General features: G+C 36.5%; 1 protein-coding gene across 9 annotated transcripts in view; it reads right to left on the bottom strand.

Moving 5' to 3' along the window:
• The window catches only part of frya (furry homolog a (Drosophila)), a 55858-nt gene that overhangs the window by 30993 nt on the left and 6471 nt on the right, over positions 1-18394 (bottom strand). For 6 of the 9 annotated variants that reach the window (XM_052616290.1, XM_052616282.1, XM_052616285.1 and 3 more), the window contains exons 2-15: positions 10291-10481; positions 8738-8791; positions 5297-5436; positions 4613-4703; positions 4167-4246; positions 3975-4055; positions 3683-3851; positions 3372-3464; positions 3097-3195; positions 2910-3011; positions 2717-2820; positions 881-989; positions 503-589; positions 249-420 (exon numbers count right to left, since the gene is read on the bottom strand). In XM_052616290.1, the coding sequence (XP_052472250.1) occupies positions 249-420; positions 503-589; positions 881-989; positions 2717-2820; positions 2910-3011; positions 3097-3195; positions 3372-3464; positions 3683-3851; positions 3975-4055; positions 4167-4246; positions 4613-4703; positions 5297-5436; positions 8738-8791; positions 10291-10410 (1501 nt within the window). In that variant the 5' untranslated portion in view covers positions 10411-10481. Of the gene's footprint in view, positions 1-248; positions 421-502; positions 590-880; positions 990-2716; positions 2821-2909; positions 3012-3096; positions 3196-3371; positions 3465-3682; positions 3852-3974; positions 4056-4166; positions 4247-4612; positions 4704-5296; positions 5437-8737; positions 8792-10290; positions 10482-15562; positions 15761-18394 lie in introns of those variants that run through there. The other 3 variants (XM_052616288.1, XM_052616289.1, XM_052616291.1) reach the window with 1 other exon arrangement.

Genomic DNA, 18394 nt, shown 5'->3' with positions numbered 1-18394 from the left:
TTCCATGTGACCTTTCTTTCAATAATATTATTAATACATTATAAAAGTTTAAAATACTTTTTTGCTACATTTTAAATAGTATATCTATTGTTTTAAATGTAATTTTTTTTTTGCAAAATGTTTTGCTTGAAAAGATGGCTAAATGAATGCCTGTGCTGTTAATTTAACAAAAAAAAAAAAAAAAATCATGAACAGACATTTTTTTTTTATCACAATTATTCCTCTAGAAGTACAACACATGACATCACCTATGACTTTGGCCTCATCTTCAGTCAGAGGCTTGCTCAGGAATGTCTTTTTGACTCGTAGTGTGTTTCCAGAAGGGAGCGTGGCCCCTGTGTTCGGCATGGGGGGATCACCATCTTTCTGCTGTAGCTTGTCAGCAATGACCAGGAATGCTCTGAGACCTATATTCATTCTCTACAAAGCAAGAAATCAATATATGAGTGCCATTACACTAAAATAAAGGTTCTACATCTATTGTAATTTGACAATACTTTACCTCTGGACTAAGACTAAAGGCTTTTGCAGGTTTCCCGACACACAGTAGGTCAAAAATTACTTCTTTCATCGCAAAGTCAAGCCTTTCCTGTAAGATAAAAGAAGAATCAGGAAATGCAACTCACATCTGCAACGATGCAGTATGTAAAATGTTCATATTTTAACACTTGCTGCAACAAGAACAGTAAATATGTGTAGTCTTGCAAATTCTGATGGGAATCTAGCTGTCACTGCACATTTGTTTCGGCAACAACACTAAATCCTTTGTTCTTAGACACATGCTCTGTTTTCACAACAAACGAGAATTAGGTCTTGCTGACAACAGATTAGCATTGAGGTCTTAGTTATAGCCCTGTCTGTTATTTAATCGCAGACTTACCTGTGCAATAAACTGGATAATCTTAACAAATATATTGAGAGGCATGTCTTTAGGAACTACGCTGCGGGATCCTTTAGGGAACAGGGTCATCACAATAGAGTTGAGGCGGCTGTGGGGATGAGATCACAGATTACCGATAACAAGTTTAGAAAAGGCACTGACATACAAAAAAAGAAGGCCAAAGCATAGTAAAATAGATAGCTTGCTATAATTGGCATTCCATTACAGTGGCAGACCTGTGTCAGGGCCTATTTGTGAAATTCTATTTTTAAGTGAGGTTTGTCCTCTTTGGCCTTATTCATGGTGGTTGTAAACCCCTAAGTCACAGCTTGGTATGTGGTATGCAAATCCAAGGTTTCTGATATTTATGATCTGCTATAATGCAATACATCTCTCTAAATAAATATATAGTACAGCGAACTGACCCAACACCAGTTTTTCTGCCTAATTTGAGCTTTTTATGATCCTTTGCGATTCCAGAACTATCCTCCCCTCCCATGCTTTAGATATTTAAAATGCCTTCTTAAGTATATTTGGGATCTGGAAGTTGTTTAATGTTTTTGAAAGAAGCCTCTTATGCTCAAAACTGCTGCATTTACGATATAAAAAATACAGTAAAACAGTAACATTGTGAAACATTGTGAAACATTATTACACGATCCTTCAGAAATCATTCTAATATGCTGATTTGGTGTTTAAAAAAATTTATTGTTATCAATGTTGGAAACAGTTGCGCGGATTCATATTTTTTAAGAAACTCTGAAATATTTTTTAAAGGGTTATTTGATAAATAAAAAGTAAAAAAAAAATGTTTGTGAAAGTATTTGTTGTCACTTTGATCCATTTAATTCATCCTTGTTGAATAAAATAATAATAATTTAAAAACACTGGCACCAAACTGAGCAATCTCAAGGTTTGTTTGGAACCAAATATAAAATTTTTACTATACATACATACTATATTTTTATTTTTTATTTATTTGAACAATTTGACAAAAGTTGAAATAAATAGTATAAAACAAAAACTGAATAAAAATGCCTTGAAAAAATGAATTTTTAGGTAGCATACCACTATTTGAAATCTGTTCTGTTGCATAAAGCATACTGTTTCATGTATAGTACGTTATTTAGTATGTACACAGTGTTCAGTTTATACTACTGTATGCTGTGTACATACCCCACAGTTCAAAAACTATCACCACAACTTCCCCTTCTGGTGTTGAAATCCTCTAAGGGCATGTACATCCTTTCCCAAACAACGTCAGCCATATATTAATACAGTAATCCCAATTGATCTATTATGGATTAGCTGCATAAAACATCTACAGTTGTTCAATGTTCATTTCCTGCCCTGAAGATCAAACGTGGGTGTGTATATGGTTTCATTTGCCATGCTTTCGATTCCAAGTGTACTCCACTCGACTTCCAACATCCATCACCCATGACCACCAGCCTCCCTTCTGGTTCTTTCCTTTCTCCACCCATTTCTGGCAGCGCTGTCAGTAATTACCCCTCCGCCTGAGGCACGATGACTGTAATGTATTGCTTGTTTACTCACTGCCAATGAGAAGGGCTGAGGGTTGCGGTCACAACCCAGGATCATTGGACTGATGGCCGTGGGCGGGGTAGGGTACAGAATTGTTTCATTTATTTATTTTTTCAGCCCTCTAGAACTCCACCAAGAAAGCTGGCATTCATGAGATGGACCGTATTATGCAAAATCAGTTTCCTGCGACCCTACCAACAGCTTGTCTCTGGGGGTCTCAGGTGGGAGTTTTAGTAGTGGCTTTAAATCCATGGTTCAATACAACAAACAGCAGACCACCGATGTGCTTACCCCTGCGTTGCAGTGTTGCTCTCGCATTTGATGCGGATCATGTAGACCCACAGCAGTCGGTAGAGGGACTCTAGTGCTACCCGTGCCATTTTAGGGTCCTTGCTCTGTAATGATGAAGTGAATGTAGTCAGAAATCCAGTTTGCGGTTTTGAGTTGAATTAATAAATAAAGAGCAAATATAAAAACTACATACCTTCAGATTGGAGAGGCAGTTGTTGAGGAAGACATGCCATCTGTTGAGGAAGAACTGCTTTTGGCTGACACACAGTAGACACGTCACTAGTGGGTATAGAGCCTAAAAAACCAGAGAGAAGGGTACATGGTGTTAAAAGTGCCCTCAAACAGTATGAAGCACTATATCTTATGAAAACCAGACTGACCAGAGAATGTTTCTTTCTAGTCGAAAGGTCCAAGGTGGTATCATACAAGCTCTCCACAAAGTTCCTTAAACAAGGAACATTCACCTCGTTCTTGACAGCCTATTAAAGAACAGAATAAGGGTTTATTGTGACATATGGCTATATATGCTATTAAAACAATTACTGGACCAACAGGTCATATAAAATAATGTGCGAGTGGTTTGTAATGTTCAAAATATATGTAAATAACATCAAATTTGCAAAGTGTTGACTGATCTTTATAACAAGTCTCTAACCGCTGCAACAGGAACTAGAATTTCCACAAAGAGTCCAGCCAAAGCATGTCTGATGTCTTTATCCTTCACTTCCAGGAAATACTGCGCACATTCCTGTAACAGAACGGCGGAGAAAAGCATTGAGAAAAATTATCCGCTTTTACGTTCTTGAGAGCTAATATCATTGAGCTTATTGCTTTAGCCTTATCTAAGTCTCTTTATCCAGTATAAATCATTCATGTATAAATATTAATAAATTAAATTAAATACAGTAGGAGTGTTGTGCTTTGTGAAAGGAAGATTATCCAGATGTCTTTATATTCCACATTTACCTGCATGAACTGAAAGGAGGCTTCAAACTCCTCTACAGGATACATTTTCACTCGGAAGAACTTCACGCCCATGATGAGGCTGATGGTGCTTTGGACCACGTATGGGCTCTGCTCCTTTTGACGGAGCTCCTTCAGCTCACTAATGAACCTCTTTTTAACAGCAGGAAATCTACAAAAAGAAATTATGATTGACAGATGAATCACTGGCTTGAGGGCTTGAGAAATCGAGTCAATTGTATGTTAGATATAATGTAAGGCAAGAAAAAAAATCTTTAGACTTATATGTACTTACTTTGCTTGTGCTAAGACTCCAATTACTTCTGCATAGAGGTCAGCTACAATATGCATGTTGGCAGTGTTGGGACCATGATACCTGGTCATAATAAAACCCATGTAAATATAAATGAAGAAAGATTTTATGTGCATTTATACATCTTACTAAATGCATCCAATAGAGAATTCCAACAAGGAAAAAGTCTCTTACCCCTCTTTATATTTAAAGTGCTTAAAAGCCAAATTAATGACTTCATGGACCAAGCCATCCTCAACTGGGTGGAGAGGCATCTGGCCACAAACACAAACAGTATCGCATTTTATAACATGGCTCTCTTGAATATTTGGTTTTGATTGGCCAATTACGGTTTTCTGTGATTTCAAACACTGTTGTATAATAACCACAAAATTGCACATCAACAGTCTCTTCTAAACTTTAATCTATGGCTACATTTGCCATTTTGTTGGCCGAGTAAACACAATTTGCTGTAAATTTGAAGCAGCAGTAGATTCTTAACCACCACCATAGATTCTTGGTGATAATCCAAAGATAAACTTGTACATTTAGTTTCCTCATTCTTAGATATTTGATTACGTTTAAAGTCTGGATATATTTGCAACTTAACTTATTTAGATGCAAATCCCAGTGTGTTTTACCTGTTTGAGAACCTCTATGAGCACAAGAGAGAAGATGAAGTCGATGGCTAGGTCTCTTCTCTCCAGCAGATAATCTTTCTGCTGCTCATCACTGGGAAAAAGAGACAGAGAATGTAAACAGATTATGTAAGCCAATTTTGCTCCCACCCTATCACACATTCACAGACTAAATGATCATTTCTCCATGATGAAATAGAGCACTCCAGCTACAGGAAGCAGAAGTCATAGAATCATTTGAGTTACTCAACACCCAGTCGGCTATTCTGATGTCACTGGGCTATTCTTGCACTATTGTGTCAAATCCTCCAGTTAAGATAGAAGTTATCAGGTCAAGTGTCAATATTGCATTGCAGTCTCACAGAAAGCTGTTTCTAAGAATATTTTTTAAAGAAATCAATATTTTTATTCAGCAAGGAGGCACTGAAGTGATCAAAATTCACACTTAAGACATTTATGATGTTACAAAAGATATCTATTTTAAATAAACATCTATACAAGAATATTACATATGTGACTCAAAAACTAACAGACCTTAACAAAATCCACAAATTAACAATTCACGGGTCTCTATTATTAGCATGAGGCAGATTTGCATTATTTAACTCTACTATGCATAGTTAACTATATCATGCTCTATTAAGCTTAAATGATCAGCCTTATCTAAGAGATACAAACAGGACTCACTTTTTGGATTTTGTATCAGAACGTGATCTGGACTCATGGGATTCATCGTCAACTCCATTCTGTCTTTTGTACCAGTCAAACAGGGTGCGCAAGATAGATGGTAGGCAATACTCGGCCAGAGAACTCATTGTGCTGATCAACTGAAAAAAAAAGGAGAACATGTATTAATACACCTAGTGCATGGTACTTGAATGTAGGCCATGTATTTCACAGTGCATATTCAGTTATTCTGAGTGTGGAGGTGGTCTTGGTGAAAACAGGGAGATTGTGCGAGCATGTGTCTTAAATGTGTATCCAAGATGCAAAGAAAGAGAGAAAAGAGGAGGGAGTTGGGTAATGAGTGGAGGAAGGAAAGGCGGTCCCTGGTGAGGACTGGAGACACAGAAAAGGGAGGGAGAAAGGGTGGGGATCAGGGGCTGAGGGTGAACACAGCGAGCCCTTCATTCCCTGATGAAACCAGGGAGAAGAATCCCCTCTCAGTGAGGCTGCTGAAAAGCCCAGGGGATCATGGGTACAGATGCAGCCCTGTGAGTTCTGAATGAGGCTGCTATTCACCTGCCTTTGACACACACACACACACACACACACACACACACACACACACACACCTAGATACATGCATACAGAAACAAACTTACAAACTCAGGGCAGGGAACACACACTCCACCAAAGCCAGCAGTAAAAAGACCTTTAATTCTGGGCTTTCAATACATTTACTCAAGGTTATCTGAAATTCAATTCTTGTTTGTAGACATTTTGTACATGTATTCATTTTGCAGATACTTTTTTCAGTTGTTTTTACACATTGCTTTTACACATTGCTTGTCCTGACTTGATACAAACTTAAAATGTTATATACTTATTACGAATTTAAAATAAAAATCTGATATTTACATTTATAATTTTTTTTCTTTTAATATATGTATCATTTTATATTTATTTTATATTTGTATTAATTTTATAAAATATTTAAGTTTTACACTTTTTATTCAAATTGAAAAGAAACTTTGCAATAAAAATGGGATATTTGATACATTTATTCATTTTGCAGATGCTTTATTAATTTACAGTGAAAATGAATTAACTGTAAAAACAGAGCTTGAGAATTATAATCATATAAGAAAGCTGAACAATAAAGATATTTCTGCTTGTTCATTCTAGCCCCAAAGCAAAATTATTATAAATTAATTTTAACTTAATTTAATTCCATATTTACATTTAGAAATTTACAAATTAAACCTCTCTCTCTTTATATATATATATATTAGTGCTGTCAATCGATTAAAAAAAATTAACTAATTAATCGCACTATTTTTTTAAATTAATCGCGATTAATCGCGATTAATCGCAATTAAAAGACTGAAACTTTTTGGATATGTAAATGTAAAATGTAAATAATTAATGTAAACTCAAGACAAAGAAACTATTTAAATTCAAAATATGATTGTTTATTGGAATTTTTGTTTAACTTGTAACACAGATTTTCTCATGTAAACAACATACCTGCAATAAACCATCAATATCCTCCAAATTAACTGTTGGCTTGAAAGCCATATTTATTACAGAATTAAAACACAGGCATGTAAGTACCATTTGAATTTCAAAACAATCAATGCCAATAAAAAACAAAAATGATTTCCATGTTGAATTCTAAGTGGACTGCAAAAAAATTCCAAAGTATAGTCATTGCCAGTGCTTTAAGTGGGCCGGTACGCACTGGTACTCAGTACCGCCACTTCCAAATATAGCTCTTGAGCGTACCGCCACCTCTCCGTGCGCCCAGAACATGCTTGTAGCATACCAGTACGCTCATTTGGACATCTGTTTTAATAGAGGTTTTAATCTTTTACCTGCACTGCCGATTTTCAGAGCGCCCTTCACAATGCAAGCTTCCTAATTCATCCCACCCAGAGCAGAAACTACATTACCCATTCACCCTTAAGTTACACAAGTGAATAGCGCATGTGTAGCTTTTCCCACTGTTAAGTGTCAACAACTCAACATGGCCGGAGAAGGTGTGTGAAACTCGTTGTGAGTTATACTAAAGCAAAATCTTGAGTATTTATTGTCTGATAAACATTAAAAACTGTCTGCGGAGGTTGAGTCGTCCTGCAGCCCCCGCTCGCTGTTCATTGGCTGCAGCATCTTATCTTTTTTCTAAGTTCTAAAAAAATACCGTAGACGGCAAGGCACAAATTTAGATATTCATTTATCTAATTAATCTATAGCCTATGCACAAAGACAATATGATCCTTTTGTCCCCTTTTTGTTTTAAAGCTTGATGAAGAGAGAGAACGCAAGTTGCTGCAGCTGAGGAGGACAGTGATGCACGCGTACAGGAGTGATTGACAGTTCGCGGCACTGTGTACAAAAAATACTCCGCTACACAATTATTTCGTTATTTCCGTTTAAGCTTATTAACGTTAGCGTTACAGAAAGGTCTGATTTACGCACTGTTACAGTCATTGTTTTTTTTTTTTTTTTTAAACAATGACATTTGAGTTCATGATTTTAATGTTGCTGTTTCTTGTGGCAGACTAAATGAAGAGTAATGTTTCTTGTGGCAGACTGAAGAGTAATCCGGCAGAGTTTTATACTGAAACTTTCCGTCTAAAAGTCCTTCCTTGGTCTTATCCATATTTCTTTGCACGTTGAACACACGTAGGCCACAACTGGAAATAAAAAAAACTGCAACCGCGTTAATTGCGTTATTTTTTTTTAACGCGTTAAATATTTCAAATTAATCGAATGCGTTAACGCGCTAATTTTGACAGCACTAATATATATATATATATATATATATATATATATATATATATATATATATATATATATATATATATATATATATGCATATGTATACTGTATATATGTGTATATATGAATTATGTTTATATATATACATAATATATATATATATATATATATATATATATATATATATATATATATATGAATTTATGTATTTATTTTATATTATGTTCTCGCACATTGGTTTAAAAGAAAAACTGGAAATCTGCAATGAAAATGATATGCTGTCTATATTGTTAAGGCCTGTATAAAACAATCAGAAGCAATTATGTGTAAGTTATAAAGAAATAATGTCTTGAACACTGCACAAATGCATGCAGTGTCTCCTATCTTTCATAAAAATCTCTCATATAATCTATCAGAGATGCAAATGGACATGCTCACTCTCAGACAGCCAGACATGCCAAAAAAACACATCAGGCTTTTACTGAGGACACTTTGAATGCTTTAAAGGCCAGACAGATCCATGAATCTATTTTAATAATTCAAAAAGGCAGATCGATTTGTGGCACAGCCGGGCAGCTAAAAGGCTCTCTCTTGTCTCTTGGACACCGCTTGGACATCTGTCCACAGACTGGATGTGGGGATGTGCACATTAGTTCAGGGGGGCAGAAAGCAAACAGTACTTACCTGATCAAACTGCAGATCTTCACTCCTCTGAAGAGACTTTACCAGAGGTTTTTCCTGTAAAATCAACAGAAAGGGTTTTCTAGAGGAAATATGATTCAGACAATTATAGCTGAAAGTGATTCATTATGGTTTCCTTGATTAAATGCAGCTCTCTTTCAACATCATGAATTCTAGCAGCTACTGTAAATTATAAAAGGTTAGGCTTGATAACCAATTTTTAATGTTTTTGTCTCTTATGCTTACAAAGTCTTCAGTTATTCGATCAGAAATACAGTAGAAACAGTAATATTGTGAAATATCAAAATGAAAGCTGAATTTTCACCAACCAATACTCCAGTCTTTAGTGTCACATGATCCTTCAGAAATCATTCTAATGTATTTTCAATGTTAAAAACAGTTGTGCAGCATACTATTTTTGTGTAAACAGTACTATTTGAAGTATAAATCTTTTGTAATATTATAAAATAACTTTACTGTCACTTCTGATGAATGTAATTGATCTTGCAGTAAAAAAGTATTCTTTTAATTTTTTTGGAAATTCAGTATTCTTTTCTGGAAAAACTCTTTACTGACCCCATAGCTTGTGTTCATCAGTGTTTATATAAAAACAGGCCAACCTTCAAAATCTTACAATGTGAAAAAAACTGATCTTAGCAACTATCACAGATCAGACCCGCTGATTAAACAACAAAGGTTGAGTAAAAAACAAACTGACCTACATTTCGTACTCCTGCTCAGATAACATAAGATGTTTCAACTAAGCCCTGAAATTTTCTGTAGCTTCTTTTCAGCTGACGGCAAAGTTACTAAGTGATTAAGAAATGCAAATAGTCCTATGATTTTGTTGTTTGGATGTATATCTGTATATATCTTCTCTGACCCTGCTGGGCTTGTCAGACATAACACTTTCAGACTGTGTTAAATTTAATTTGAGCTCATTCAACCCACTAGAGCACCTCTTTCATCTTAGGCTAATAAATATTTCAGTTTCTGAAGTCATTTAAGGGGGAAACAGATGAGAGGGCAGACGAGGACAGGGCAGTATCCCTCAAGGCTTTTATAAGAGGTTAATGGAGTGCCTTGTGCTCTAGCAGGACTTCTGAATCAAAAGACGGGTATTTCAAGATATAACCGCCCCATAAAAACATTCTAGTTGCGTCCGAAGAGAAAGTAAAGTAAATAATATCCAGAAACAAAAAAGATACTGCAGCTATGAATCTCTATTGACTGTTCAAATATGGTCAGTCATTGGTATGTTGCTGTACAAATAAACACAATATATCCGTCCTGGGAAAGGTTAATTAACACTAGGCTGCTCGCTGTTAAACACACATGCAGGTAAGTTTGTCTGTTGTCTGGGAAATACTAAACAAGGCTGGTAAGTGATCAAGGTCTCCTTTTGAAAAGAGCAAGTGGTTTAACACTAACATTTCATCTGTATTTTCCATTTCTGTCAGATATAAATTGAATTTCTATTGTCAAGAACAATACACAGATGAGAATTTGTACTGGAATGGTTGCAGGCCTTAAGATAGATCAGAACTGGCACTCACCAAAGGTTCGGCCATGACGATGCGTATTTTGCGCTCAGAGATGGTGGTGAAGTTGGCGAAGAGGCTCTTGAGCACGTATTCACCCGGCCGGCTCTCTGGGTCCACGCTGATGGGCGTCATGGCGGGCGGCCCCTTTTCACCCTGTGAGCAGCAAACCGACGGGACAGGAGGCTTGCTGTACCCTGGTGAAGCTTTGTATAATAATAATAAAAAAAATTACATTATTGCATAAATATTTAACAATAATAAGAATAATAGTACACATAATAAATGTTATATATCTAAAATGCAAGCAAATTGAGAGGGGTTGTAATAATGAGGTCTTTTGTAAATGAGGTGTTCTTACAGTGTCTAAAATATTGAATGTATTTTGTATTAATCACATAGATTTTCTAGTGCTCTAGTTTAGCAGTTATTGTATTCCAGTCAATGACCAGACATTGAAATCCATTTCAGAATTTGAACAACCCTTCTCATTCTGCAGCTTGCCAGCGACTGCAACCTGTGCACACAAAGTAATGCCCAGCCTTCCTCAACACAAACTAAAATAACACCCTAAAAGCAGAAGGTGCAATTTCATATCAAGCATTTCTTTCACAGAGCTCACAAACACACACACACACACACACACACACACACACACACACACTCTACTGGACTGTATTGTAAGTAACGGTGGTAGAATTGCAGAGGGGGCATGTGACAGTCACAGCAGTGTTAATTCTGACAACAAATTTTGAACTTGTTTCAGACTCAGCCATGTCATATGTTGACAAAAACAGACTTCGTTCCACAAGGCTTAAACTGTTTTTTTGCTTTCCTACAGTATTTCACCTCGAAAAACATTCAACGAATATGAAAGTGCATTTCTACTTTTTACTCAAGTTTATTTTTCAATCTGAAGTGTAATGTATTTGAATATATTTAATAAGGACATCATTAATAATTTTTTAGTTAAGTGCAAAAACTCACTACTACATGTATATCCTTAATGTAAAGAGCAGCCCAAATAGTACAATTAAAATGTGTTAAATAATATATATATTTTTAATAGATGGGTGAATTTATAAATAATATATGGTTAATTGTTAATATAATTAATAATTAATAATTGCATTCATATTTATTTCATTTTATAGCATTCTACCTAACTGCACAATCATTCATTAACAGACACTGCAGCTCAAAATGTCAGCAACAAACATTTATTGTTGATGAAATCTTAACTTCATCAAACCATCTTAGGCCAATATAATTCTCCAGCAAAATAAACAGTTTTTTTTTGCTTTGATGCCATTATTTAAACAGCAATAACGCTCATGTGTAAGTTTGAGGCTTGCCTTGCATTCATTGAATGTCACATTTGACCAATTCTGTTATTTAAACACTGTTCATTTACAAGTTTCATTGTCATTCACTGAAAGAATCTCACTCACTGCTCTGCTCTCTCTCGCTCTTTTGTAGCACCTACCCAGACCTTTCATGAAGTTCACCATGCTGGTTTTATTCCAGCACATGACTGTGCTGTCCATAGTACGGGAGCAGTATATGGGATCCAGTTTTCCAAACCTCACACGTCCTTATCAGTCACTTCAGTGATGGCAATACCTTTTACCAAATGCCACTTGCAAGTCAAAACAAAAGTCGAAAAATTAGGTGATACCAAATCCGCACATGTGGTCGCCTCTTCTGAAGGCTCTCTGTTGCACTGTAAACGTCCACAGCCTCTCGAGACTGAAGGTCAGGCTGGAATTTTTAGCTGATGCCTGGGCATGTGTGACATGCTACAGTGGCATAGCTGCAGAGCTATATTTATCCCTGAGTACACACTATACGTCCTGATCTCCCCTCTGCCACTAACCAACAGTGTAAACATCATTCGATTGGGCACAGACTCACTCACACGCCCTTGTTTGCACATATGTAGAAACACAGATGGTGTAAAGTAAGATAAACTATCTAGCTTCTGAATTCCACCAACCGACTCTATTACACAACCTTCCCTTGGGAAAACCACCATGGACAGGAAATGAGATGACTTGCTAAACAAAACAAAAAAATACGGCATAAACAAAATGCATAAACTGAACTTCAAGCAGCAAAATGTCAATTAATGAAGATAAACAATAACAAAAATGTTATAAAACATAATCAAAAAATAAAATAAAATATAAATAAAAGAAATGCCACTTCTATTTAAAACTATACATTCTTTATATTTTAAATATATTCCAAAAGATTAATATTAAGTTTGTATACGAACTACCATTCAAAAGTTTGTGGTTGGATAGTTGTTGTTTTTTAATGTTTATAAATAAATATTATTTCCTCAGCAATGCTGCATTCATTTGAACAAAAATACTGTACTAACTAAAAATATTTATAATAGTTGTTTTCTATTATAATTGTTTTAATGTAATTTACTCGAAAATCGAAAATGTACTCTGTACTGTAATTGAATCGAAAGCTTTTAAAACATTATAAATATCTGTGACTTTTGACCAGTTTAATGCATCCTTGCCGAATAAAAGTATAATTTTATTTAAAAAAAAACAAAGTTTTGAATGGTAGTGAATACGTAGTATTAAATAAAACATCAGAATTAACATATATATATAAGATATATAAGAAGTTGAACCAGATTGTTTGCAGTGTTTCTCTTCAGAATTCATGAGCAGTTTTACCATAATAATAAAAAAAGAAAATTAATAAAAAATAAAAAAAATTAAATAAATTGAAATTTGAATTGAACTGAAAAATTTTAACTGAATTTGTTTTTTGAATTACTCTGACTGATGAAGTCTATCTTTAAACTAAAGATTAACTTAGAATTGTTTAGTTTCTAGTAATCAGTTTCTAGTAAATGAATGTGATTTCATCGGTTTGCTGCATGGTGACTGACATAATAAGTATAACCAACTAGCAAGAGAATACATTTACAACCACCTGCGACTCCCTGTCAGCGCTCAGAACACCCTAGCAACTGGACAGCATCATTCTAGCTAACACACTAGCATCATGGATTTTGCATATGCAAGCACCACTCTCATTTTCTTCAGAAAAAAAATATGTTTTTAACAGTGATGACAAACTCCAGTGCCGGTCAGGACGGCACCCTGATGCATTACATGTGACTCTGCAAACAAGAGATGGGCTCAGACAGAGCATTACATCAGTGCTGTGCAGAGGATCCTCTGAGCATTGAGCTGCTCCCAACAGGGACAATACAAGACACAGAACAACGCCTCTCTATTTCACACACACACACACACACACTGACATGAGACACACACATAAACACAGACGCTGAAATATATTATACCATTTTTTCTTTCTAAAACAAGTCCTGTTGTATCCTCCCAACATTCTTCTTGTTCAGGGAGTGGACAACAAGCACAGGAAAAACATACATCTAACAAAATCTCCCTCTGATGCAAAAAAGATGCGCTTTTTACATTCATAGACCTCGACTGTGTACAAAAAGCCCCTGGGGACATCTGCCATAACTCTAAATAAATGGGACCTATAAAGCCCCATCCATTTTCAGATGGTTATCAGACTGTTAGCATACAAAGCCCACTCATATCCCACTGGTTACTTTCATCAACAAACAGAAAGAAATCTTAGTTCACAGTGAGAATGGATGTGGAATCTGCAGCTGAAACTCAATAGCATTGTACTGATGTACAATCCCAAACTGTTGATATTTCACACCAAAGTCCAAGGGCGTCTTGACTTACCTTGTACCCCTAAGCAAGAAACTGAAGACATGCAATTACAGAAAATGTTTTACACATGCAGGGCCTCCAAAGAATAAAAGGCGTCCAGAGGTCAAATATCGGACGGCCATGGGCATCCACACCTATAATATACTATAACCCAGAGTAACAGGATCAGGTTGTGTAACTGCCCCAACACACTGTACCATTTGAAGAGAGTTGGCAATGCTTGTGTCACACAGAAAGGTCAGGATGACAAAAAAAAAAAAAACTGAAAGATGAGATACATCTGCATGTGTTTGAGACATGCTGATTATGACAGCTAAAAGAACAAGGACATTTTTCCTGGATTTAGCCATTAGGCCACTCGCAGCTCTAAACCTCTGAGCCAGTGCTAAAAATATATTTGGTACACTGTGCGAAGCACATTTGATTTGGCGATAAGAGCATCTCACCCATTTACTCTGAGGCAGAGAGAGAGAGAGAGAGAGAGAGAGAGAGATTTGGTCTAAAAACCGAGGATTAAATTGTCAGGCTGACATATTTACAATGTATTGTTTTTATTTATATCTTATATCTCTCTGGCTTGAAAAAAAGCTATTTCATAATTCACACACAAAAAAAGGATTCGCTTCCGAATTACACATACAAACAACAGACAGTATAAAACGACTTGCAATGTATAAATCATAAAGAATACTTAGATAAAATAATCTACATATACACCATTTTCTCAGAATTATTTTATTAATAGAAAGTTCAAAGAACAGCATTTAGAAATATATAGTGAAAGTGAAAAAAGTGAAAAGAGTGAAAGGTATATATATAACATTATAAAATGTATTTACTGTCAATCCTTGTTAAATAAAACATTAATTTATTTAAGAACATGTATTAAAAAGATAATAAAAGTAAACTGAAATTGATTACTTAAGGAAACACTTAGGTCTAGGTGATCACAAATCAGCAGAGTTCTCACTGCCACTCTTGCTGCAAGCTGATTGGCTGAGGGCTGACCATCCCTCAAAACTGATTGGTCAGTTAGGCTGGTGAGAACAGGCACCTTATGCACACTGCTCTAGGAAGCATACTGTGTGCCAGAACACAAGGACGGGGATTACAAAGCAACATAAACAAAAATGTCCGCTGACAAATGACAAAACCTGTAACAAACGCTCCGTTCCGTACAACAAGATCTTACAGAAGCAGTGCTGACATTACATAACGTAACAGGACTAGCTGTTGTTGTGTATTATTAGTTAGTTTGGAATGACATAAAGATGAATAGACAATGTCATAATAATTGTTATTTTTGCATGAAGTATCCCATTAAGCCTGATTCAATTACATCAGCTGACAACACAAAAAAAGTAAAATAGAGATATCAATGCATGCCATATTAAGCTGACCTAATAGATTCCAGAATATTAAATAAAGAAAAGAGGACAACAACACCAGAGCAACAAACTCGCCCTCTCGCATGCAAACTAATTCTGGATCCATCCCGCCAGCCCTGGCTGCGATCCCACGGCTCTTAGCGCCAATATACTCACTGCTGCTCCAGGATTTCAACAGGGACTTGATGCTGATCTCAAAGAAACCCGAGTCCTGCTGGCTGGCCATATCCGCAGATCAGTGAAGTCAGTCAGTGGATGCTGAGCTCCCGTAGGTTTCCACTCCCTGCCTGCAGCAGCGGCCGGAGCAGCCAGGTGGAATCAGCTGCTAGGGGAGAGTGATGCTAAACAGAGATGTTTCCACCACAGACTGAGACAGAACAGAGTGTCACAGACCCGCTAAGCTTTCCCCCCTCCTCTGTGAGTGCCCCCCCCCCTCCTCCTCCTCTCTCGGCAGGTTCACTTTAAATAACCCAGAGACAGAGGCTGCAGGGAGAGCAGGAAGAAATCCTCTTAGCCCCGTGCGGTTAATTATAACCTCTGTTTGCTTGCATCCCAAGTGAGAGAGACTCTTCAGACTGTCCTGCTTTGCTTGTGCATGTGAGAATATCCAGGAAATAGGCATCTGGTAGGTTAGGATCCTGACGTCCAGGTAAAGATGAAGCCCCAGACATTGTTTGTTCTGCTATTATCGTGTATGTACCAGGAGATGTTCCAAACGGTTGTAGGAAATCAAGGAGAAAATCTAAGGCAAATCTAATTTATTTCCCAAATTACATTATAATACAGTGACCCCAAAAATATTGGACATGTTGGACACTTAAATCACATTTAAAAATGGCCTTGCATTAGTATCTGCAAACAGATCATGACAGATCTTCACATCAATGTTATAATTACATTTGACACACTGTTCTCATGCTGATTTTAATGGATATATGAAGTCAGTTTGCCTCATTATCTGTAAATTTTCATTTTTTTTTAACCCATCAAATGTGTTTTTTGTGAAATGTTTCCATAAGAAGTGTGTTTGTGCTATATTTCTTTCAAATTAAATCCCACTTGGTTAGTCAATTTTGTAATATAATGCAAAAATATTCACTTGCAAATAAAAACACTTTTTTGGGGGGGCTACTGTATGTTACAAACCCTATGCCCACTTTTTGTGAGGCACCAATGACCTTCCGTGACTCTCCACTTTCACACTCAGTGTTGGTTTTGGCTTGAGCCATGCTAAAGTCCCCATTTATAACAAGTGTCAGTCAAGTATGAAGAAAAGAACTGTAAAGAGGCAAATGCAAAACGATTTTAACAGTAATGCCAGCACAAGCATATTCTGACGTTATTTTCATGATTTTTTTGAATATGAATAAGAATTTCTACAAAGTCCAAAGCTCAGAAGAAGTCAGCAAAGGTCAGCATAGCACAAACCCTAGTCCAATCAATGCTGCTGTAAACAAGATCACGTGTGACATTTCTAATATGCAAAAGTCTGTCACAAAGGCACTTAGGGAAATGTGTACATTATTGATATGGCTGGTGGACTAGCATGGCAATTATGTATAATTACTGGGACTGGTCAGATATTCATCCCATCTCAAATACAAACATAAACACAGACTCTATCAGATTCTGCATTGAGCTTTGGATGTTACACACTGCTGATTCGCTGGCAAGCACTACACATCCTTATATTTTCATATTCGATATACCCCAGACAGTCCAGACTGTAATGCATGTCAGCGGTACCATATGTTTTTCGTGTGAACAATTAACAACTAAAATTTGTCTACATGGGACAAAGGATCCTCTGGTTCCCTGTTTTTGTTTATCTTTCAAAAATTAAAATATTGCTACAGTGGTTATAAAGAAAGCATATCCCAGTAACATAACCCACACAGATCGGACCCGGTGATGTTATGAGATTGGACATGGCACAGCAAGGGGCTCTCAGTCAGATTATTACATAATGTCCTGGCTGAACCATCGCTCAACCTTTACCCAGAACTTTATCACCACACACTGCAAATGGACGTCTTGATGGCTAGAAATATCCAAACTATTCCTGATGTAAAAAGCTAAAGGTCACAAGTCATTACCACTCACAGCTGAAAACACTGTATTGAAAAATGGCTCAAGTCAATCACTCAGATAGTGAACTCAAGTGAATAAAATTAAATGGATATTATGATTCTGGGACCTCTACAATATTTCATAACCTTATAAACAAAATCAGTTTCCGTATCACAGGCATTCAACGGCACGTCTTCTATTTGAGATAATGTAAATATTTAGTCTTAAGCCAACTGTGGGAGTGGGAGCAGGTTGTTCAACAGGTTGAAGCCTATTAAAAGCATTTCCACGCTCTGATGAAGTGATGGAATGTGAAGCATGTCTCACTGATGCAGACGTCACTGGAGATATCAGTACTCGCTCTGCACTCTTCTCCATCTAATGTACTTCCCCCTGCTGTGCTGATTTTCCCTCTGGCCCCTCTTACACTCTTACCTTATCCTCCTTTTCAGACACTTTCAAGGAAACTCAAACAAAGACACACACACACACATGGCTCAAGTAACATTTGCAGTGTCTCTTCTCAATCGAAGCTGCCTCTGTGTCTACTGTACTGTACTGGAAAGACACTGTGGGTCCAAGAAGTCTGACACCACTAGAGAAAATGCTTCTGTTCTGCTGTAATGACAGCAGATCTAAAGAGCATCTTCTGGTTCAGTGAAGAAAATCTTCTGACCATTCTGCACAAAGTTCACTTGATCATTTTTACATTTTCCTTATGACTTAATAGTGGAGAATTGTATGTACAGTATACTACCATTCAGAAGTATGGAGACAATATGACAGTATACTAGAATGATTTTGGCAGGATCGTGTGACACTGAAAACTGGAGTAACATCTGCTTAAAATTCAGCTTTACCATCGCAGGGATAAATTACATTTATAATATATTGAAATAGAATACAGTTGTTTTTATT

Source organism: Carassius gibelio, chromosome A15, assembly GCF_023724105.1.
Source record: "Carassius gibelio isolate Cgi1373 ecotype wild population from Czech Republic chromosome A15, carGib1.2-hapl.c, whole genome shotgun sequence".
NCBI lineage: Eukaryota > Metazoa > Chordata > Actinopteri > Cypriniformes > Cyprinidae > Carassius > Carassius gibelio.
This window is presented reverse-complemented; position numbering and strand designations above follow the sequence as displayed.